This window comes from Cryptomeria japonica, chromosome 5 (assembly GCF_030272615.1).
Source record: "Cryptomeria japonica chromosome 5, Sugi_1.0, whole genome shotgun sequence".
NCBI lineage: Eukaryota > Viridiplantae > Streptophyta > Pinopsida > Cupressales > Cupressaceae > Cryptomeria > Cryptomeria japonica.
The window spans coordinates 831,470,573-831,494,249 of record NC_081409.1 but is presented as its reverse complement, the minus strand read 5'-3'; the positions used below and the strand labels follow the sequence as shown (position 1 = coordinate 831,494,249).

Genomic DNA, 23,677 nt, shown 5'->3' with positions numbered 1-23,677 from the left:
ATAATTAGAATAATTACCTATAATATTATTAAATGCCTAAGTTTAGCTTAAGCGTAGAGTATAATAGACTAATAATTAAATAAATAATTATTAGCTAATACAAGATAACTCTAACACCCCCCCTTAAGATGAACTTAGGGAGTAGCTAAGAAACTAAATACATGAAGCAAAAAAAAAATTGGGTCCCGGCAACAAGGCTTGATGAGGTACCCAATCACAACCAAATCTCTATTAATCGAAGAAATAGAGAAAACCACGTGGGAAAAAAACTCTATTCCAAAAAGAGATGGAAAAAGCAAGTGAAGGACTGAAGAAGCCTCCAAACAAGAATGTTCCAAAAAGATGGGAACAAGAGAAGATCATGAAGAACACCACTGAAGCATAAAATAGCTGCAAACACTGTCGAAGAGTAACTACTGATCTAAAGAACCTCCACTGAAATAGAACATGACCAGGTAGAGAAGAGTGTAATCTGCATGAGTGCCATCAAATGACACTACTCGAATCAGATGGCAAACAAGGGCAAACAACTAAACTCGAAGATACAGATAGCATGAGACACCAAAGCCTGAAAAGTTGATCAATCGAACCAAGGAAGCATTAAAACAATAGGACAAACCTCCCCATAATGTTGAAAAGGGAGAGGGACAAGTACACTGAAAAGAACGGCCAACAAGAACTACATGATGAAGAACCAGGAACATCGATTGAGGGGACATGATGGTTACCCTAGGGGGTTGGGTTAGGGTTAGGTTAATGGATATTCCTTTTATCCAAGGGATAAATGAATGTGTAAGGGTTAAATGGTTACCTTAGTCAAAGAAATAAATGCTTTGAAGAGACCCATGAGTCAAAAGGATGGTTAAGTTAGAGGAAAGTCTCTAACCAAAGGTAAAAGGTGAGTTAACCATAAATGGTTATATAAGAGCCTTTAATGGTTTGGAAGACTTTAGAGGTTAACCATTTGAAGACATAAAGCCTTTAATGGTTATTGAAGACTTTGGAGGTTTTTGAGAAGTGACTTACTTTTATTTAGGAATGTGACAATGATTAGGATAGGATTAGGCTAATTAGAAGAAGTTAGAAGAATCTAGAAGGGATTTAGGCATGCAAGTGGGAGGAATTTTGGGATTTTTAATTTTAAAAAAATCATTTATTTCAATTATATGGTGTAATTTGCATTTGGATAGATATTTAAATAAATATTAATTTATTTAAATGTGAATGTGAATTTTGGATTTTATTTAAATAAATCTTAATTTGTTTACATGAGAAAAAGGAAGATAAAGCATTAAATGCTTGAAGACTTTGAGGGAAACCATTAAAGGCTTAAGAAGACTCTAGAAGGAAGCCATTGAGTTTGAAGACTTTAAGGGAAACCATTAAAGGCCTAAGAAGACTCTAGATGGAAGCCATTAAGTTTGAAGACTTTTAGGGAAACCATTAAAGGTTTGAAGCGGGTGAGGATAAATAGGATTTTAAATAAATAATTTATTTATTTAAAATAGTTATGCAACTTGCATTTGTAGGAAAATACAAGTGGGTGGAGGATAAAGGTGATTTAAATAAATGTCAATTTATTTAAATGTGAGAGATGGGATTTTGGAGGATTTAAATAAATTTTAAATGTGAGAGAAGATTAAATTAAACAAATATAATTTATTTATTTAATTAATGGTTTGAATTTGGTTAAGTGAATTAAATCAAATAAATTGAATAATTTATTTAATTAATAGGAGAAGAGGGTTAAGATGAATTAATTAAATATTATTGATTGATGGTTAAATAATCAAATAAATACTAAATATTCATTTAATTAAGTGGACAAATTTATGTGACTACATTTGCCCCTCTTTGAGACGGTGCGGTTTTATCACGTCTTTTGCACGAGAGTCAGAGTATGCCCCCTCAAGAGATGGGCCGAAATTTTTTAAAAAATTGGGCGATCTCTCGAAAAAGAATGAGAAGTGGAGGGGAAGTAGAATAGAAGAAATTAGCAATAATGATGAAAGAATGGAAGAAAACAGAGTGAATATGGAGAAATGGCAAGCCAGTGAGTACTCGTAGGTTATGCAGGAGATACGGTGAAAATGTGGTGTTGTGCTTTTGATTGATGCTATATAATTGATCAAAATGGTTGGACAATCTGGTGCAATTGGTTAAATTGCCCCGGTCGATTCAAAGTGTGACAATTGATGTCAGTTGTTCGATTGGACAGGATAAAGTCTGAGTAAGTGATTCAAAGGGACTTGTTGTGACTTAGACAATTGATGTAATTTCCCGATGAGGTCAAGGTATATGAAGAAAAATACTCGTTGAGACTTAGACAATTGATGTAATTGTCCATTTGGATTGTGTTTGATTGGTTGATCAATTGATAGTGTGTGCATTGTGATGGATGGTTGTGGTGAATCATAGCAGCCCCATTGAGACTAGGTCATTATGATAAATGCCTAATGTAGTCTACGATTACCATGATTGATTACCTGTTAAGACCCGAAGATACTTGATCAGAGTATCTATTGATAGTCTAGGTGTGTGGGAGTCGATGTACTTGTGCAGATAGGGTAACTTGCTTGATTGGGTTGATGGGAAATGATGTAGGGTATGCGATGTTGATTATCAAGATGGGGAGGGTGAGGGGGGTTCGATGTTAGATAGAAGAAATGGAGGACCTATGACTCATTCCTATGGAAGAAGAGGAAAATAGAGTATCCATTGTCATTACTATGTATGCATGATATGCATCTATTATGAATGTATGGATGGATGGATGGAATGCAACAGAATGCAATATATACAGATGAGATGGAATGATGATCAATAGTGCTTTTATTTTTCATCATTGAGCATGGTAGTATCAATCTTGGACAAGGCAGTAGGGACCAAGGATGGAGCATTGTACATGCAAACAAGTAGCATAAATAAAGAATAAAGAATATGGACCCTCCATAATGGTTCATGCTCATATGGTCGAAGTATATGCTATAGTCAGCAAGCCATAGTGATCTATGGCTATATTTTGCATAAGATCACGTAGCTTAGTGAACTTCCCATGTAGACACCATTATTGCATGCCTCGGAACTTCATTGGAATAATTCACAGACAACAAACAAAATGATACTTAGGAACCATCCTGGCTACTCTAATCATTTGTGGATATTCCGGAGTAGCGTAGGAACCTGATATAAATGAATAAATAACCTACAAATCAACCAAGTATTTGATAGCTTAAACAAAATTTTCTTGTCAAAGAAAATGTTATCATGTCTTTGTTTTGGTAAGGAAGGATGCATCCTTGCTAAGAGAATTTGCAGGTTGATGTTGATTGTTTGGTTGATATGATAAGTGGTCATCGTTTGAGTATTTCAGAATGTGTGTTTGGTATCTGCTTGGATGTGTATGTACAAAAGCGTTGCCATGTTTTTGATTGATATTTGATGTTTTAAAATGTTTTTGGATTTTGTGATTGTTTTTGAATTTTTTTGGAATTTTGTGATTGTTTTCCGAATGTTTTTGGTATTTGGTGAGACAGTTTTTCGAATATTTTTGGTATTTTGTGAGACAGTTTTGAATGAAGAACCCAATGAATCACAAGTAATGCAAAATTCACTTCCATCAATAGGTTAAGGGCATTGCCCCCAGTTTTAGACATGATTATGAAAAAGCGAGATGCAAGATGCCTGAAGTACTATCCTTGATTGCATATCAATAACAAGCCATGGTTTGAATGATGGATGAGTGGATGCTATGAATGTGATCACAACAAGTCTGAAAGACAATGGAGCCATAGCTTTTATGAGTAGCGCCTGTTTGCCAGGTTTTCACCATCGCACTTACCCAAGGTGCCACCAAAGTGGTTGTTCACCGTTTGGATGCATGAATTTTCTTTACTATTTTGATTTTATTTATTTTTTGTATTTTCTTTAGGACATTTATCTGAATGTTTTTGATGTTTTCTAGTATGAATGGGAGCCTGATGCTCTATACAGCTTATGTATAAAACCGTTTAAGGTGCATGTTGTTGATCGAATCTGCTAGCGGTTCTCCTTCTGAAGTAGCCAACTGATATGCCTCGGACCCAAATACAGCAGTGGTAATATATGGACCCAACCAGTTTGATTCAAACTTTCCTTTATGTTCTCTATTAGGTTGGTTACAAGGATTCTCTTGAAGAACAAGATCACCTTCCTCAAATGTACGAGGTCTAACTCAATGATTATAGCTTCTGCTCATGCATTGTTGATAGGCTTTGAGGTGATTGTATGCAGCTTGTCATTTCTCATCAAGTAGTTCCAAGTCTTGAAGACGTGATACTCTATATGCTTCATCATCTATGATATTATGCAAGGAGTGAGGTAGAGATGGTATCTCAACCTCAATAGGTAAGATAGCTTCTGCTCCATAGACTAGTGAGTAGGGAGTTGCGCCTGTAGGGGTTCGAATGCTAGTTCAATATGCCCATAGTGTTGGATTTAATTGAACGTGTCAATCACAGTCGACATCATTGACTCTCTTCTTGAGGATTCTCAATATGTTTTTGTTTGATGCTTTGACCTGAACATTTCCTTGTGGGTAATAGGGAGTGGAAAAGTGATGTTGGATGTAAAATTTCTCACAGAGCTCACAGACATCCTGATTTTTTAAAGGAAGACCATTATCTGTGATGATGGACATGGGTACACCATACCAGTAGATGATGTAATTTAGAATGAATGAGGTGATCTACTTGCTGGTGACTTGGGTAAGTGGAACAACTTTGATCCATTTTGTGAAATATTCAGTGGCGGTAATAATGAATTTGTGGTCGTTGGATGAAGATGGATGAATTTTACCCACAAGGTCAAGTCCCCATTGACAAAATGGCCATGGTGTTGTGATTGGTTGCAATTCCTATGTTGGTGCATGTATTAGGTCTCCGTGAACTTGGCACTTCTTGCATTTTCTGACAAAGTAGTATGAGTCCTTTTCCATTGATGGCCAATAGTATCCAGGGCGTATGATCTTCTTGGCTAGTGAAGGACCGCTTGCATGAGTTCCACAAATTCCTTCATGTACCTCTTCCAAGGCCTTTGTTATCTCATCCTATTCCAAACATCGAAGGAGAGTACCATCAAGACTGCATTGATATAGGATTTCAGCAATAATGATATATCGAGCGGATTGGCAAATGAAGGTTTTATGTTGGTTATTCGATTGGTTAGGAGGAAGTGTGTGATCATGGAGATAGAAAACTCACTGTACCATGGGGATTCGGAATTGACAAGGCGATATATCATCTCAAATTTGGGGATATCATAAGCGGGAATCCAAAGCTATTCTACCAAGAACTCGTAGCATGTTGAATTTTGAGGAAGATCTAGGAGAGATGCAATGGTAGCCATAGTGTCAGCAGCTCGATTATGATATTTGGGTATCTTCTCAAAGGTGATAGTAGTAAATGATGCTTTTAAATTGTCCACCATTTGCTTGCACGGCATAAGCTTATCATCCTTGGTTTGATATTCATCGGTTACTTGTCGGATGACCAGTTGGGAGTCACCATATATCTGTAGCTCTTTCAATTTCCATTGTATGGCTAGTTTGAGTCCTATGATCAAGGCCTCGTATTCTACTATGTTGTTCGTGCATGGAAATGTGAGCCTGTAAGACTTCAGGATGTTGTCACCTTGAGGTGTGATAAACAGAATGCCTACCCCCGAGCCATGCCTAGTGTATGAACCATCAAAGTATAGTTTCCATGGCTGTGTTGTTGTGATCATGAATATCTCTTCATCTGGAAAATTGGAAATGAGAGGATGATCTCCTATGAGGGGTCCATCGGCCAACTGATCTGCAATAACTTGCCCCTTGATAGCCTTATGGTCCACATACTTGATGTCAAATTCACTTAGAATCATCACCCATTTAGCCAAGCGGCCAGTCAATGTTGCTCTATTGAGTAAGTATTTTAGTGGATCGATCTTGGCAATGAGTTGTACTTTATGTGTTAACAGATGGTGCCTCAGTTTAGTGGCTGCCAAGATGACTTCTAGGCAAGCTCGCTCAATAGGTGTGTAATTGAGTTCATAGTTGACCAGTGTGCGAGAGATATAGTAAAAAGCACACTCTTTCCCTTCTGCGTTGTGTTGAGCCAAGAGCACTCCTAATGTTGTATTTGTTGCTGAGATATAGAGTAATAAAGGCTTACTCGGATCTGGTGGGATCAACAATGGTGTATTCATGAGGTAGTCTTTAAGCATCTAGAATGCTTGTTGGCATCTAGTATCCCACTGAAATTAGATGTTTTTATGTAACAAATATGTAAAAGGATGGCACTTATCTGCTAGTTGTGCAATGAATCTTCAGATGGATTGTAGCCGCCCTTGTAATGTCCTTAGTTGATTGATGTTCTTTGGAGGTGGCATGTCCATGATTGCTTTGACCTTTGCAGGATCAACCTCAATACCTTTGCTTGAGACAATGTATCCTAGAAGTTTCCCTGAGGTTACTCCAAAGACACATTTCTTTGGGTTAAGTCGAACATGATATTGTTCTAGTCTGTCAAAGATTTTCTCTAATATTACTAGATGACCTTCTCTTGTTAGTGATTTTGCCAATAAGTCATCAACATAATCTTCCATTATGGTATGCATCATATCATGAAAGATGGTATTCCTTGCTCTTTGATAGGTTTCTCTTGCATTATTCAGACCGAAAGGCATTACATTCCAGCAGTATGTTCCCCATGGACATGTGAAGGTCATCTCATGTCGATCATCTGGTATGATCTTTATCTGATTGTACCCTAAAAAACCATCCATGAGAGAGAGCATGGCATGTCGTGTTGTTAGGTCTATGATCATGTCAATGTTTGGTAGGGGGAAGTCATCTTTAGGACATGCCTTGTTTAGATCTCTGAAGTCAGTACATATACAGATGCCCCCATTTGGTTTGCCGACAGGTACAATGTTGGAGATCCAATCTGCATAATCAATTGGTCGAATAAAACCAACATCTAGGAGTTTCTTAAGTTCTACTTTGACTAGTACCTCAATCTGCAGGTGCATCTTGCGAAGCTTCTGCTTGACAGGCTTAACTCCTTCTGCTACGGTGAGGTAATGCATGACTAAATCAGGATCAAACCTAGGCATGTCTGCATATGGCCATGCAAAGTTGATCTAGCGTTTTTGGAAAAAATTGACAAATTTAGGTTGTTCCTCTGAAGTTAAAAGAGATGCCAGATGTATGTGGTGAGGAGTTTTAGGAGTCCCCACACTGTATTCTTTTGTCTCTTCAATAAGGATTGTTGATTGTTCATGATGTGTACTAGAGGGGAGGATGTCAAACCTTTCATCCTCAAGCGCCTCCGAGAGGTTTTCACCATTGGATACGCTCTTTCTTTTTACTTTTTGGGGATCAAATAGTGCCACAGTGTGGTTTTCACTGGAAGATCCATGTTTTATTGTTATATTTTTGCAGCTGAAAAGTTTGGCATCCGCCCCGAAGTAGGTTGCGCTATTAAGTTCAATGGTGAATCCAGCTTTGTGATCCCCGCTTGGTAAGTTATCCCGTAATTCCAAAAATTCAATGATCGCCTCATCGTTTTGGAAGTGGTCGAGGCATGGGGGATTAGATTGGTTCCATTCGATGAGTTCAGAATGTTTAATAGGCATTACCTCATCGATCAGGTTAAGTTCATAAGAGGTGTTAATGAGGGTTAAGACGTTGTGGTGAAGGTCATTGATGGTACTTTCCCTATCAGAATCGGGCGTAGGATGTGACGTAGGGTTTGTGGAAGATGTTTCCAGTTCAGGAACCCAAGAGGTTTTAATCTGTGCTTCTCCATAAACAAGGATTTCTTTGTGAGGTGGAGGGGGTGATGTGTCTTCATCATCTAAAGTATTGAGATGTACTGAATCAAATTCCCACTCATGTGAGTCAGTCTCTGAGTAGCTTTCCAGTATCCAATTACTATACCATACTGGGATATCCTTTGAGTTAAACACTACAGGTGTGATCAGCTGATGTACCTTGGCAGATGAAATGATTGGTGTTGTAGGAAGGATTATTGGGATCAGTGAATCTGATACAGGGAGTATCGACGTTGTTGAATCTGTTGTTTCTGATGGAATTGTTAGTGTTGTTGATATTGATGGGGGTTCTGATACTGCTAATGGTGTTATTGATGTGGTTCCTGCTATTGATAGGGTTGTTGGTTTGATTGGTGGGATGATTGGTGTTGTGGATGATAGTGCTGGGATTTTTAGCCTCAGTGGGGTAGTTGGTATGGTGTTGGGTGCTGCTAATATATTCAAGGGTGACCGCTTTAGAATTTTAGGCTGATATAGAGGTTTGTTGGGTTTCCCTTTGAATATGAGTTTAGGAAGAATCTCCTTTTGAAAGCGTAATCTCGTGTTATCTTTAGGCTTTAATTCTGGCTGCAATGGCTCATGTCGTCCTTGCTTGCAAGGTCCCAAAGCACTTTGACCATCATAACCCATTCTTTGCATAATGAGAAGGCCTTTTCCATATTGATCTGTGGGAAGCTTATCTTTGGAGATGTCCATGGTGATAGGATCTTTATAGATCCATTCTGGTAAGTCCTCATCTCTGGTCTCTTCTTCTTGACTCTTTCCAAGGATGAAAGGCATCAAAGTGTATGCCGGCTTGACCAGTGGTGCTTGAAGTAATCGTTGAAGTTTACCATGAGTTCTAGGAGAAGTGGGTAGTTGCCCAACGCAAAAGAGTTGACTTAGATTATACTCCCCAGGACCTTCCTCTGCCATTTTCATCTTTAGCTTCTCTTGTTTGGGTATAGTGGCATTTGAATTGGAAAGAGAGGCTGGACTTACATATGATGTGGATGGGATAGCTTCTCTGTTGTTGGGAATGATAATCTCTGGTTGATGGTTGATATTGTTACAATATGCAAATGGATTTGCATCACCCAGGATTGTAATTTCTACACCATTATGAGGAAAATCGATACACTAGTGGTAGGTGGATGGAATGGCTTGCATGGCGTGTATCCAAGGTCTTCCTAACAATAAATTATACAGCGGAGGAAGGTCCAGAACTTGACATATGATGTGCTTCACCACTAGGCCCACTCGGATTGGTAACACAACTGCTCCTTTGGATGAACGCTTTGCATCATCATAAGCTTTTATGGTTATCCTTTTGCGGGGATCCATTGATTCAACTGCATACCCCAATGTTGTGACCAATTGTAGTGTACATATATTTAGGTCTGCTCCATTGTCGATCAAGACTCGCTTGATCCTATGTTGGTTGATAAATCCTTCAATATGGAGTGAGGCATTGTGAGGTTGCTGGAAGGACGTATTGTCACTTTCAAAGAAAGTGAGACATGGTGATGACCTTAGATTTCTAACCATAGCTTGGAATTGATCTATATTTAGATTTGCAGGGACTGACGCCTCTTGGAGAGCTTGATCCAAGATTGTTTTATGAGATGAGGATAGGTGCAAAGTCTCTAAGATGGAGATAAGTGCAGGTGTCTTATCTAACTGTTCCACAAGATTATACTACTTTTGGATGTAGGGGGTGCCTTGTGGAGATGCTTTAATGGTGATCTTGTTGCGACGTGTAACAACATTGCAAGTAGAGTTTGGATTTTTGATGGTAATGGTTAAAATTTGTTCATTGGCATCATATAGGTGATTCACAGTGTAATTATAGGTGGCTCGTGTATAATCAGTTGTATCTGTGTTTTGCCCTGAAGTGGAAGGACCCCTTTGATCTTGTGATGGAAGTGGATTCTTAAACATAAGATGATCATTATTTGTGGTTTTTGGGTCATGTCCTTCAATTTCAATCTCGCCTCGGTCAATAAGATCCTGAACAAGATCTTTCAATCTGTGACAATTGCTTGTTTTATGCCCTTTCCCTTGATGGAATTCGCAATGTTCATTATCCCTCCATCATGAAGGTTTAACCTAAGGTTCGTAATTGGACGTCTTTGGTAGGGTCACCAGATTTGAAGAGACCAACCGGCATAACACTGTTTCAATAGGTTCCCCTAAGGGAGTGTACGTTCGTTTTGGTTTATAATTTTGTTGGCGTTGTCTTGGTTCCTCTTGAGGCACATTGCGTCCTTGGTTTGGGGGAACAACCATGTTATTTTTGGGTGGGGGTTTTGCCCTACAAATCAGACCACAGGTTGTGCACTCTTAATAGTCATTGCATCTACCACCCCATCATTGACGATATTTTTGTTTTTATTCCAAAAGTTAGGTTTATCATTGTTGAATCGCGGGCGAGGGGCATCTTTGGGTTCATTGTATATTTTGATAAGCCCCTTTTTTATGAGGGCCCGTTCACATTTTAAACCCTGGGTGATCATGTCATTAAAGGACTCTATACCTTTCATGTCTAAATGAAATTCCATTTCTTCGTTTAAGTTGGAAATAAATATTTCCACTAGCTCTCTTTCAGGTAGCTGAAGGGAACGTCTGCTAGACATTTGTCGCCATCATTGCAGGAAAGCTGAAAAATAGCTCCACTGGTTTTTTCTTAGTGTTACATAGATCAGCCATGGTGATATCGCGTTCAATGTTGTGTGAGTAATGTGCAAGGAATTTCTGGACCAATTCTTCGAATGTCCTAATACCACCTGCTAGTTAGGAAAACCATTGCGTGGTTGTCCCTGCCAAACTTTGAGGAAAGAGTCACATTAGGTATGTGTCCTCATATGCCACTTCTAGGCAAGTTGAATGAAATTCTCTAACATGATGGCGAGGGTTTCCTTTTCCTCGATACTTTTCAAACTTAGGTGTTTCAAACCCTCGTGGAAAAGGTGGCATATGTAGATTCCTATCAAAGGGATATGGACAAATATCACTAAGTGAAAACTGGTTTGGTTTCACACCATTGTGGAGTTGTTGGGCGAGATTCTCAACTTGTTGCCGCAACATGTCCATGTCATTTGGAGGAGGAGGAGGGGGGGGATTTCCTTGAGGAATGTTATATCTGATGTGATCTTGACCTCTTCCATCCTCAATACAACTCTGGTGTTCTGATGCTTGCCTTAGTTATGCAATATCAAAATCAGGGGGGAGTTTAGCTCCCTCTTGGGCAAGTCTTAAAAAGCGAGCATTAGCGTTGCTCCTGAGTATTTCATCAAAAAGTCAATTGAAGAGAGGGTTGTGTTGTGCCCTTTCTATTGTTGCAGGAGTAGGAGTACTTGGATTTTCATCGTTTGTGTTTCCTCCAATGGCTTCTTGGAATTCATTGAGATTTTCCTCCTCTTCCTCTTCAATTTCTAGTTGTCTAGACCTTGATCTGGTTTGAGCCATTTTGTTTACAATTTTTTGTTGAAGTTTGGTGAAAATGATGATGAGTTGGTGATGGAATGAGAGATATATGTTTGGTGAAGTGTTTTGCATATGGATCTCTAACACTAAAGGTAGATGTTACCAAAAGTCCCTCCTTGAATCGCTGCTTGTGTTTGGTTGACAATGTTTGATATGATAAGGTTTAGAGAGGCCTGAGATGTGTTACAAATCCCACTACTTAGTAATGAGAGGATGCACTCATAGACTAGTTTTAACCTACGTAGAAATGTCTCTTAGGATGAGTTTATCCTAGATGTAGAGACACTCTAAAAAGTGATGTGGTGTGTTTGATTTAAGCAATATCAAAAAAGAAATTAGGACCAGATCTCTTTATGTTTCGAGGTTTGGAATGGATTGGTGATGGGTGAATGTGAGAATGAATGAAATGTTAACTTCAATAGAAACTCTGTGTTACAAAAGGAACAAACTCTTCCTCTTCTCTTTCAGGGGTTGGTGGTTCTTCCCTGGCTGAGTTATATGTGATACAAATGTCTAGAAAGAAAGCGGGATTGATTTTGCCTCCCTTGTTTTTATGATAACTCAAAGCTCTATATTGAGTAAAAGCTCTGTGGTTTAAAGACTCTTGATCAAACTTGTTGGATTTTCTTAAAGATATAGACGCATATGACGTAAGAAGGTTCTATGTGAGACAAAGATTTGTTTATTAAGATAGAAGAATTTCCTTCTTTTGATGAAAGTCTTTGAACTCAGTGGTCTTTTCTTCAAATTGATATGTTGATGAATATTCTTCTTTCTCAAAATGTGAAGAATGGTCATATAGTTTGATACTTTGTTGTTGCACTTTGTTTTTTATCTTTGCCAAGTGTTGGTGTTTTGAAAATTTTGTGTTGGATGAATACTTGTTGTGGAATTGATTTTTGATTTTTTCTTTGACAAGAAAATAAAGTAAGCACACAAACACAAGAATGTTGCCTCAAAAGACACAAATAAGTGTGGGTCGAGATCAACCCAATCTTTGGACTTTTTATGACCCTTTCTTGCCAAATGTTTTTGAGTATGTTTTTCCAAAAAGCCTAAAGTCGGCTCAGTTTATCACTGGTCTTGACACAAAAACGAAGACATTTCAAACTTTGGTACTACATACCTTATGAATCCTGTCGTGGCAGGTAAGGATGTGATATACTAAGTCTTGCACGAGTATAACAAATAAATGATCCCTATGATGGGGGAGTCACCACTTTCATTAAGCTACAAGTAGCCTTTCAAAAAGCTATGTTTCTACTCAAGGAAATATGTATGGTGAATATCTTGGGAGCAAAACCTTATATGCTCTTGCACTGAACTTCTCACAAATATCCTCAATCAATAGAACGGGTGGGCTACTACATAAAGGTGTTTAGTAATTTTTGATGTTTTTGGACATAAGTTCATTCTGTAGTGACTCACTTAAGAGCCTTGTAACTTGTGGTGGGGCCCATTTGTCCTTTCGGCAAGTTACACTATAGGAACAACTATACCCAAGGCTACTGCTTTCGCTCACACTTGATTTCTATAGTAGCTCGAAGGATTTACCGCGCGAGGTCGTTCCCAAGAGTGATGTGTCTCTTGGCAGGCCTCTCTTAAAAAGATAAAATTTTGAGTGTTACTAACACTTTTCTCTTGCACCTAGGACCACGAAAGTCAAGGGAGAGGATAGTGTGTGTTAGAAGTAGGACTACTCGACAAACTTTGCACAAGTGTGCCAATCACAAAAAGCACTTGTTCTTTTTAACTGATTTTCATTGCAATGTGATCTAACTATTTGGAGATGTTGCTCCAACAATCATGATGATCATTTTAACCAAGATATCAAAATGTTTGACACTTGACAAACTTTTGGAAAGCAAAACCTGGTCAACAAAAATAAAGTCGTGTAGCCTTTGTAGCAAAAAAGGTAAATGTGAGGTTCTTTTTTATGCACCAAATGAAAATTTGAGTTTGTTTTAGTTGCACCAAATAGAAAATGTGAAGTTTTTTTTATCCATTTGTGAAAAACAAGAAAGATGAATTTTTTTGTTATGCACCAAATCAAAACTTGAGTTTGTTTTAGCTGCACTAAATAGAAAATGTGAAGTTCATTTTATCCCTTTGTGAAAACAAGAAAGATGAAGTTCTTTTTTTATGCACCAAATGAAAAAGTTGAGTTTGTTTTAGTTGCACCAAATAGAAAATGTGAAGTTATTTTTATCCCTTTGTGAAAAACAAGAAAGATGAAGTTTTAAACCAAATAAATTAAAATGTTTTAAACTAACTCCTTCCAAAACATGCACAAAAAAAAAATATTAAAAAATCTGCAACTAAAACATTCAAAAAAAGTTAGTGCACATGGTGGGCTCACAAGCCTAAAAAAATGTCTTTGAATTTACAAAAGTGTTGGATTCACGTCGGGTTCACCAAATGATGTCATGGAAATGGGGACAAGGCAACAACAAAGTTCAATGTTAATAAGCTAGTTTCAACCATAAAACCAAAACAAAGAACTAAAAACCATTCCAAACATATCAAAAGAGATTTCAAAAAGCATGAAAGAAGTTTAACAAAACAAAAGAAAGGAGAAGAGCCTCCTTAAGATGCTTCCATGATGCCTTTTGATGCTTCTCCCTTGTTTCTCCCCTCTCCTAGTCCCAAATGAGTGTAGCTCTCAGCTTTTAGCACTAACCATGGATGCCATATGGAGATTCAAGATGGTTGGATGTAATAAATAAATGCTATGCAAGTGTAGGTAGTGATGCTATGAAAAATCCCTATGCTAATACCAGTATATCAATAATACTCTAATGCTTCCTTCTTTGCTTGAGGAGAAGGATTCTATTTATAGAAGAAATGGGGAAATGAAGGGTTAAGATTGAGCAATCTTAACAAGGGTTAGGATTGAAAGATATTCAATCCATGTGAAACTTTCAACCAAACCCCATGTTGACAAGTGTCACCATGAGGAGGCTTGAGAGGAGAGATAAGGAGCATTAAATGCTTCAGGGGACATGATGGTTACCCTAGGGGGTTGGGTTAGGGTTAGGTTAATGGATATTCCTTTTATCCAAGGGTTAAATGGTTACCTTAGTCAAAGAAATAAATGTTTTGAAGAGACCCATGAGTCAAAAGGATGGTTAAGTTAGAGGAAAGTCTCTAACCAAAGGTAAAAGGTGAGTTAACCATAAATAGTTATGTAAGAGCCTTTAATGGTTTGGAAGACTTTAGAGGTTAACCATTTGAAGACATAAAGCCTTTAATGGTTATTGAAGACTTTGGAGGTTTTTGAGAAGTGACTTACTTTTATTTAGGAATGTGACAATGATTAGGATAGGATTAGGCTAATTAGAAGGAGTTAGAAGAATCTAGAAGGGATTTAGGCATGCAAGTGGATTTTGTAGGAGAATACAAGTGGGGGGAATTTTGGGATTTTTAATTAAAATAAAATCATTTATTTCAATTAAATGGTGTAATTTGCATTTGGATAGATATTTAAATAAATATTAATTTATTTAAATGTGAATGTGAATTTTGGATTTTATTTAGATAAATCTTAATTTATTTACATGAGAAAAAAGAAGATAAAGCATTAAATGCTTGAAGACTTTGAGAGAAACCATTAAAAGCTTAAGAAGACTCTAGAAGGAAGCCATTGAGTTTGAAAATTTTAAGGGAAACCATTAAAGGCTTGAGAAGACTCTAAAAGGAAGCCATTAAGTTCGAAGACTTTAAGGGAAACCATTAAAGGTTTCAAGTGGGTGAGGATAAATAGGATTTTAAATAAATATTTAAAATAGCTATGCAACTTGCATTTGTAAGAAAATACAAGTGGGTGGAGGATAAAGGTGATTTAAATAAATGTTAATTTATTTAAATGTGAGAGATGGGGTTTTGGAGGATTTAAATAAATATTAATTTATTTAAATGTGAGAGAAGATTAGATTAAACAAATATGATTTATTTATTTAATTAATGGTCTGAATTTGGTTAAGTGAATTAAATCAAATAAATTGAATGATTTATTTAATTAATAAGAGAAGGGGGTTAAGATGAATTAATTAAATATTAATTTAATTAATTATTGATTGATGGTTAAATAATCAAATATATACTAAATATTCATTTAATTAAGTGGACAGATTTATGTGACTACATATTTTACACACACCTGCAAAGAATATGATTAGGACACATTCTAAACAAAAGACCATTGATCCATTTGAATCTAGAAATGTCACGAATAAGTCATTTCCTCTGCTTAGAAGTAAAATGATTCGTGCACTTCCCTATAACAAGATAATTGGCAATGTCAGAAAACTATGGAGAGTGGATAAATATTGCAAATAAGTGTTCATCTAGAAATTTATCATCCACTGGTTCATTATGGCCCTACAAAACCATTCTAGAGAGAAAATCAACAACGTTATCTTTACCTAGTTTATCCACAATGGTAATATCAAATTCTTACAAAAGCAACAACCACCTTATTATTCGGCCTCCTACAACAACTTTGTTCATTAAATACTAAATGGTTGCATGATCTGTGTGAACAAAAACTTTGTAGCCAGTAATATAATGTCTGAATTTATTAATTGCATACACTACAACTAAAAATTCCTTCTTAGTTGTGTAGTTCCTCTTTGTAGGATTCAAATGTTGATATAATAAATTGCATGCATTGCTCAATTCTCATCTTTCTATTCTAAGACTGCTTCAATGGCTAAATTGGAAGCATTTGCATGGATGTGAAATGGTTCTCCCCAACCAGGTCCTTTAATAATAGGGGAAGTAGTTAGGGCATGTTTAATAGCTTCAAAATATTTTTGGCAATCAGATGTCCATAAAAACTCCATCCTTTTTGAGAAATGTAAACAATGGTTCAATAATTTTACTAAACCTTTCAATGAATCTTTTGTAATATCCCGCATGTCCAAAAAAGCTTCTAATGTCAGTTTGAGTTCTTAGGACTTCAATTTGTTGAATAACTTCTACTTTCTTTGGGTCAACTTTGATGTCGTCTTTAGAAATATGATGTCCCAAAACAATCCCTTCGATCATCATAAGGGAACATTTTTCATGATTCAATGATAATCTTTGATCTTTACATCTCTGCAACACTTTATTCAAACTTTCTAGTGCTTCATCAAATGTTTTTCCATGGACTGTGAAATCATCCATATACTCCTCAACACATGAAGTAGTCAAATCCACAAAAATAGCTAAAACAACTCTTTGGAAAGTGGTTGGTGCATTACAGAGTCCAAATAGTAAAACTCTATATGTATAAGTTCCCCAAGGGCATGTAAATGTTGTCTTATCTTAATCCTCAAGAGCCACTTGTATCTAGTTGTAACCACTAAAACCATCTAAGAAAGAGAACTAATTACTTCCAGCCAGGTTATCAAGAACTTGATCAATAAATGGTAAAGGAAAATAATCTTTTTTAGTGGCTCTATTCAATTCTCTATAATCAACACAAACACGCCACTTACCATTTTTCTTCAGCACAATAATCAGCGATGAAACCCATTGACTATCCAGAATTGGGTAAATAAACCCTACTTGCAACAATTTTTTTATTTCTTGTTTAACAAAATCTCCCAGAGCTGGGTTTTAATTCTTATCTGCCCTTATCTCACAGGTTTAACATCTTCAGTGTAAATATGATGTGTACAAATAGAAGGGTGTATTCCTCTCATATCCTTATACTCCCAAGCGAATGCTTCTATATGTTTTCCTAAAGTGAGTTTTAATTTCTCTTCTTATGTCGGAAGCAAAGATGAATTAATGAAGAGAGGTTTATCCGATGAGACTGTAATTTCTTTTGTGTCACTTCTCCCTTCAAATGGATCTCCTATAAGTGTATCAAGGGGACAAGGATGCAATTTATCATGATGTAGAACTTCCTTGTGACTTTCCATTTTAATTTCTTCATGAGGACATTCCTCATTTTTCTGATTAAAATCACCACATCTATAATTAAGGTCTTCTCCCTGTTCCACATATTCTTCATACTCCTCAACATGTTCTGATAAGGTAACCATGGCTAACTCAACCACTCCATCCCCTTCTGAATCTATCTCCTCATCAACCCAATATTGAGTGTCAGAATGAAATGTTGGTTTAGCTAGAGGGTAAAGTGTCAACTCTTTTTGCCTTTTACAATTAGAAATAGTCATACTATCAAATTTGCAATCTATCAATGCCAATGTAGTCTCTAGACAAGGTCTTCCTAGTATGATTGGATATCTTGATGCCTTCTTCCTAGCTTTGAGTACCAAGAAGTCTACTGGATAATCCCATGCATAAATTGTGACTGTTACATCTTTCAAAACACCCTCGCGTTTGGCAGTAGATTGATTTGCCAACTGAAGCATAGTTGTTGTGGGTTGAATTCTTGGTATTCTTAGTATTTCTATAGTATCAGTAGTAATAACATTCATAGCTGCCCCTAAATCAATCAACACACTGGGTATCTCAACTCCTCCTATGCTCAAAGTAATTACAAGACTCCCAGGGTCATTGTATTTTTGAGGAAGAAATCTTCCTGATAATATATCAGTGAGCTTAGTTCCTACTTGGATTGTGGAAGGAAACTTCCTTTTTGTTCCAGGCATTTTTATATAGAGTGACTTAATAAGTTGAATTAGTTCTAGTATATCCTTAGTAGTTTGTAATAGAGGGATCTCAATATTAATTTTTTCCAATTCTTGGAGAAGTGGATAATCTGCTATGTCCATATGATCAGGTTGGGAGGCATCAGGAGCTACTTGTGTAGTTTAAAAATGTTATGGACAAGGTGCATCACTAGTTAGTTCCTTTGCTTTATCATAATTCTGATCTTTTCCTTGAGCTTTCTCATTATTCTCTCCCTCCTTTTCTAAAATATCATATTTTGAAGGAACATTGTGATTACTTAGTTGGATACCATTGACTTCTATAACATTTAGACCAGGAGGATTGGAATCAACATTAAATATTTTCTATGGATGATTGTTCTTAGGATTTGGGACAGGCTAAGCTGGTATCTAAGGTTGATTCACTTTCTCATTAGCAGTATTTGGTCTAGTAATAGGAGGTGGTGGTTGTCCCCAAGGTCATTTTGGACCTTTATTTTTCCAAGGTTGAAATTGGGATTGATTTTGTTGCCACAGTGTTTGGTTTGGTTGCCATTGTGGTTGCTTTGGTTGCCACTGTGGTAGGTTTGGTTTCCACTATGGTTGGTTCCATTGTGGACTAACCCACTCTGGAGGCCCCCAAGATGTAGGAGGTGGATGCATTTCATAAGGAAGGGTCCATTGATTAGAATTTTGCCACTGATTTGAATTCTAATTATTTCTAGGACCACATTGTCCTGAATAGGTATTGAATCCTGAATTATGTGATCTTTGTCCAACATAGTTACTTGCTCTTCTTCTACCATAGGAGGTTTCTTTAAATGGTTCTTAATCTTTGGTAAGTGATTATAAGAGCATGTTGCATGATTCTTTTCACAAAATTTCACAAAGATCAACTTGATTCAATGGGCATTCCCTCAATATATGTTTTCCCCTACATCTTGAATAATAAATGGCTAAGGGCTCAGTGTTTATCTTCTCTACCTGAGTATTAAGATGAAGAAGTATGTTAGTTTTCAGGTTTGTTAGTTCCTCCATTACTTGGGATACATCATGTCCTAAATCTTTGTTTCTTCTAGAATCCCTAATCCTTACTCTTGTCCTAGAGTAATTTTTGCATACACCAATAATTTCTTCCAAAGAAATTTTATTGATATCACCTTTTCCCATCAAATTTAAAGCTTATCTAGACCTATCATCAATTCCCCTTAAGAAAATTATCCTACTAATATCATCATCAAGCCCCTCAACACATCTTTTTTATACAAACATAAACCTATCAGCATAATCTTCCAAACTTTCATCTTCCATTTGCTTCATTTGAAACAATTATTCTTTCCTATCTCTTACTCGACAATAATCTTGGTACTTATCCAAGAATACAGTTTCCATTTCTTGCCATGTTGAGATAAAACCAACTCATAAACCCATAAACCATCGTAATTTTGATTATTTTAAGGTCGAAGGAAATAACTTCAACTTCTGATTATCAAATGTGTGATCATAAGTCTGACAAAGGCCTTTAAAGTCAAAGAGAAACTGATCACTAGGATCTTCAAAAGTTTTTCCTCTAAAAGTTGGTAATACCGCGAATGAAATATTTTTTATAGGAAGCTCATGATCACATACATTCAAATTAATAAGATATGAAAATGTCATGTTGGGTGGGGGATCCTCAGCTACTACTTGATCACCCATTTCTTGTTGTAGGTGTTTAAATTGTTCAGCTTGTTCTTCAAAATCGTTTTGTTGTTCTTCTTGCAATTGATCAAGATTATAATGTCTTGGAAGAAATCTTCCAAACTGATCTCTAGATCTTCTCATCAACTGCTCAACTCTTTCCTTATCAACACTAAGGCTTTAACTTCGGTAGCCAGATCTTTTAATCCCCGACAACAGTGCCAAAAATGGTGCGTGAGGTTGTTGGTGTCACAACTCACACCATTTAATTCCTTTTATATTGAACTGGGTGTATCTTAGAGTTGTATGCGATAAGGACGGGTCAACATTGGGGGTTCTTGCACTGAAAACGATGACTTTTGTTTCGGTCATGCTCCATCAAGAGCTCTCAAGATCTCCTTCTAAGATTAAATTATATACTAATGATATTACCTAATCTTAAAAATCAAGAAGACTAACTCTATCCTAAAGAGGGCTCTGGTGTTTTCGGTGAGGTTTAGACAGAACTTAATCACGAATTTCTCATGGAATCATCTATTTATAACTAAAACACATTTAACTTTCTATGAATTCAAATCCTATTTTAACTATTGTAAAAGTAAATCTAATATTACTTGCAAGAAAATAAAACATGTAGTCACATAAATCTGTCCATTTAATTAAATGAATATTTACTATTTATTTGATTATCTAACCATCAATCACCAGTTAATTAAATTAATGTTTAATTAATTCATCCTCAAATCCTTCTCCTATTAATTAAATAAATTGTTCAATTTATTTAAATTAATTCATTAAACCACGCCTCTAAATCAATTAAATGAATAAACCATATTTATTTAATTTAAACCACTTTCTTCTTTTAAATAAATAATTAAATATTTATTTAAATCCCTAAAACTACCCCCCACTTGCATTCTCCTACAAATACAAGTTGCAACCACAATTGAAATAAATTAATTTTATTTTAATTAAAATCCTATTTTCCCTCACCCACCAAACCCACTTTCAATCCTAAATCCCCTTCTAGACTCTTCTAACCACTTTCTAAGTTCTTCTAACCACTCCTAATTAGCCTAATCCATCTCCTAAATATTGTCACATTCCTAAGCAACTTGAAGTCACTTCTCAAAGCCTCAAAGTCTTTGAAAAGCATTTAATGTTTTATGTGTTCAACAAGCCAACCCCTAAAGTCTTCCAAACCACTAATGGCTCTTACATAACCATTTATGGTTAACTCAACTCACCCACATGGTTAGAGACTTTCCCTCTAACTCAGCCCTCATTTGACTCATGGGTCTCTTCAAGCATTTATTGCTTTGACCATGGTTATCCTCACTAACTCTTGCACAAGAGTTTATCCATTGGATAAAGGCATTATTTATTGGATAATGGTTTTATTCATTCAACTCAACATTAACCTCACCTCCCAAGTTAACCTTCAAGTCATGTCAAGCATTTAATGCTTATTCCCTCTCCTCTCAACCCATCTCATGTTGACATTTCTCATCTTGAGATTGGATTGAAAGCCCCCACATGGATCATAAACCCATCAATCCTGACCCTTGTTGAGATTACTCAATCTCAACCCTCCATTGCTCCATTTTACCTATAAATAGAGCTCATTTCTTCATAATCGAGATCCTATAAATCTTGTATGCATCTAAGTTATAGTGAATTTTAGAGAGCATTTTAGCATAATAGTTCATGTTGTCTTTTGGGTAAAATTAACATTAGCTAATTAGATAACATCTCATATTTAGTTTGATTTACACTTGCATTGGCATAATTAATCATTTCAATCTTGAATCTCCATAAGACATCCAGAATAGTGCAAAAAGCCACTGAGAGCTACACTCATTTGGAACTTGGAGAGGAGAGGAACAAGGGAGGAGTAGCTACAAACATGGTGGAGGGCATTTGGAGATGTTTTATTGCATTTCTTAGTTTGGTTAAGGTTTCTATTTTGTGTTTTGTGTCTCTCTTGATATGCTTTCTTAGGATAGTCTTTGATTTTTGATTTCTAACACTAACACTTGGATTGTTTCTTGTGTGTTTGTGTTTGTCTTCCTAACATATTCTAACATCCTTTTTGCAGAGCATCAAAACCTATTTTACATTTTCAGTAAACCAGAAATCTATTCTACTAAGCAATTAAAACAAACTAAATCCCATGAGTAGATCTGATAACGCTTTTGTCCTTATCTTTGCCTTAATCACCATTGCCATTAGAAAATAACATGCAACTAAAATCCATTAACTGATGAACTTTAACTGAACTACTAAACTCTGAACTGAAATTTACGCTAATGCCTTCATTTTCCAAAGAGTTATTACATGCAAATAAATGACTACAAATTGCAAATGATTTTCAATTTTGAAGGATTACCATAAACTTGCAGAAAGGATTGTAATAGAATTAACATTCAAAATTGAAACAAAAACAAAATTAAATGAGAATCACCTCCCTTTGGTCAAGCGGTACTTGCTCTTCCTCTAGTGGGATCCGTGACACAGATATTTCAGATCAACTCAAATTTCCATTGCAAGTAACTTCTGAAAGGATGTAAAACAAGTTTGAAACTAGAATCAAAAGACTTTAAATTGTTGGCTAACTTACTGACTATCTAACCAGCTTTCTGTTGAAAGTGATGGGATATATATGCATATCCTTATATGAATTCAAATAAAAAATTACTCACTTAATCAAGTAATGACCATTAACTTACACTGCATTTAATTACTTCAAATGGTAGTTGGAGTTTAAGGAACAAGTGATGAAACAAACTCAGAGAAAATCGAGAGTATCTTTCCAACTGAAGCGGTCAGGAGTGATTGACATTCCTACGCAGGCTGATCATGAAGTTCATAACTCCTTGTCTGTTGGTAACTTTCAAATGTATCCAAGAAAATAGAACAAACTATAACGAGAACAATCCTTAATATTTGACCATTCATCATTGATAAACACCAAAAGTAATACATTTAATCACAAAATATTATTTCTAATATACCTTCTAATTAGCAGAGTATACTAGTAAAAAGAAATAAGCATGCATGCATAAAGTCTACCGCCAAGCACATTAGCTCACAAAGTATTAAAAGTTTTTAAGCATAAATTGTAATTAAAAGTATCACATTTTGAGCTCATCAAATGGAATGTGACAGAAGGTAATAGAGTAAAAGGATCTACAAATTCTCACAATTTGATTGACCAGCAAAGTGAGTTGTTAGTTTGTTGTCTCCACCTATTGCTTATTTAACACATCCATCACAATTTGTGTATTAGATTCATGGGTAATCTTTCTCCAACTAAGAGTGGATATTTGCAAGATCATGAGGGGCCAAAAAATGGCGATGTGAAAAAAATGGCCTTCTCCACTCACCTAAAAACGTGAAAATCCGTGTTGACTTTTTGCTTGGCTTGGATGTCAGTACATCTGACCATGGCAAAAACCCAATCAAATCAGATATTCGATATTAACAAAATATTATATTAAAAAATATATATTATATTATATATTATATAATATATAATATATATTATATTATATTAAGTATAATATATAATATATTATAAATGAATAATATATTATATATTATAAATGAATAATATATAATATATAGTATATATTATATATAATGTATTATATATTATATTATATATAATCTAAAACGTGTGGATGCATATAATATATTATATATTAATTTTTAGGAATTGGATATCCGATTCTCGTGGGTATTTTTATACCCACTATGACAGCCCATGGGTCATTTTTCACCTAGGGGCAGCGCAAAAGATAGAAATTTGATATCGGATTTGATCAGATATCCGATTTGGGCACCTTTTTTTTGTGAATTTGTCATCTAAGGTATGATTTGATTGCACTTTTGTTGTTTTTTGTCAATTTTTTTTGCATTTTTTATTTTATTTTATTTTTATAGAAACTAGGTTTTTCATTTGAAATACATTGTTCTTTCAAATTTATTGATTAAATTCAAATTTTTGAATTCAATCAAGTTAAATGGGGGATAATAATGATAATCCTAAACAGCCACGACCACCAAAC

The 23,677-nt window shown here is 35.8% G+C and overlaps 1 protein-coding gene across 1 annotated transcript; it reads right to left on the bottom strand.

Moving 5' to 3' along the window:
- Positions 1-17,072: 17,072 nt before the first annotated feature.
- On the bottom strand, positions 17,073-17,927 carry LOC131876213 (uncharacterized). The gene has a single exon (XM_059221061.1). It carries the CDS (start codon positions 17,925-17,927, stop codon positions 17,073-17,075), a length of 855 nt encoding a protein of 284 aa, XP_059077044.1.
- Positions 17,928-23,677: the final 5,750 nt, after the last annotated feature.

Excerpts from the sequence above, each read along its gene's own strand:
- LOC131876213 (XM_059221061.1), bottom strand. The coding sequence starts at position 17,927 with ATGCCTGGAACAAAAAGGAAGTTTCCTTCCACAATCCAAGTAGGAACT.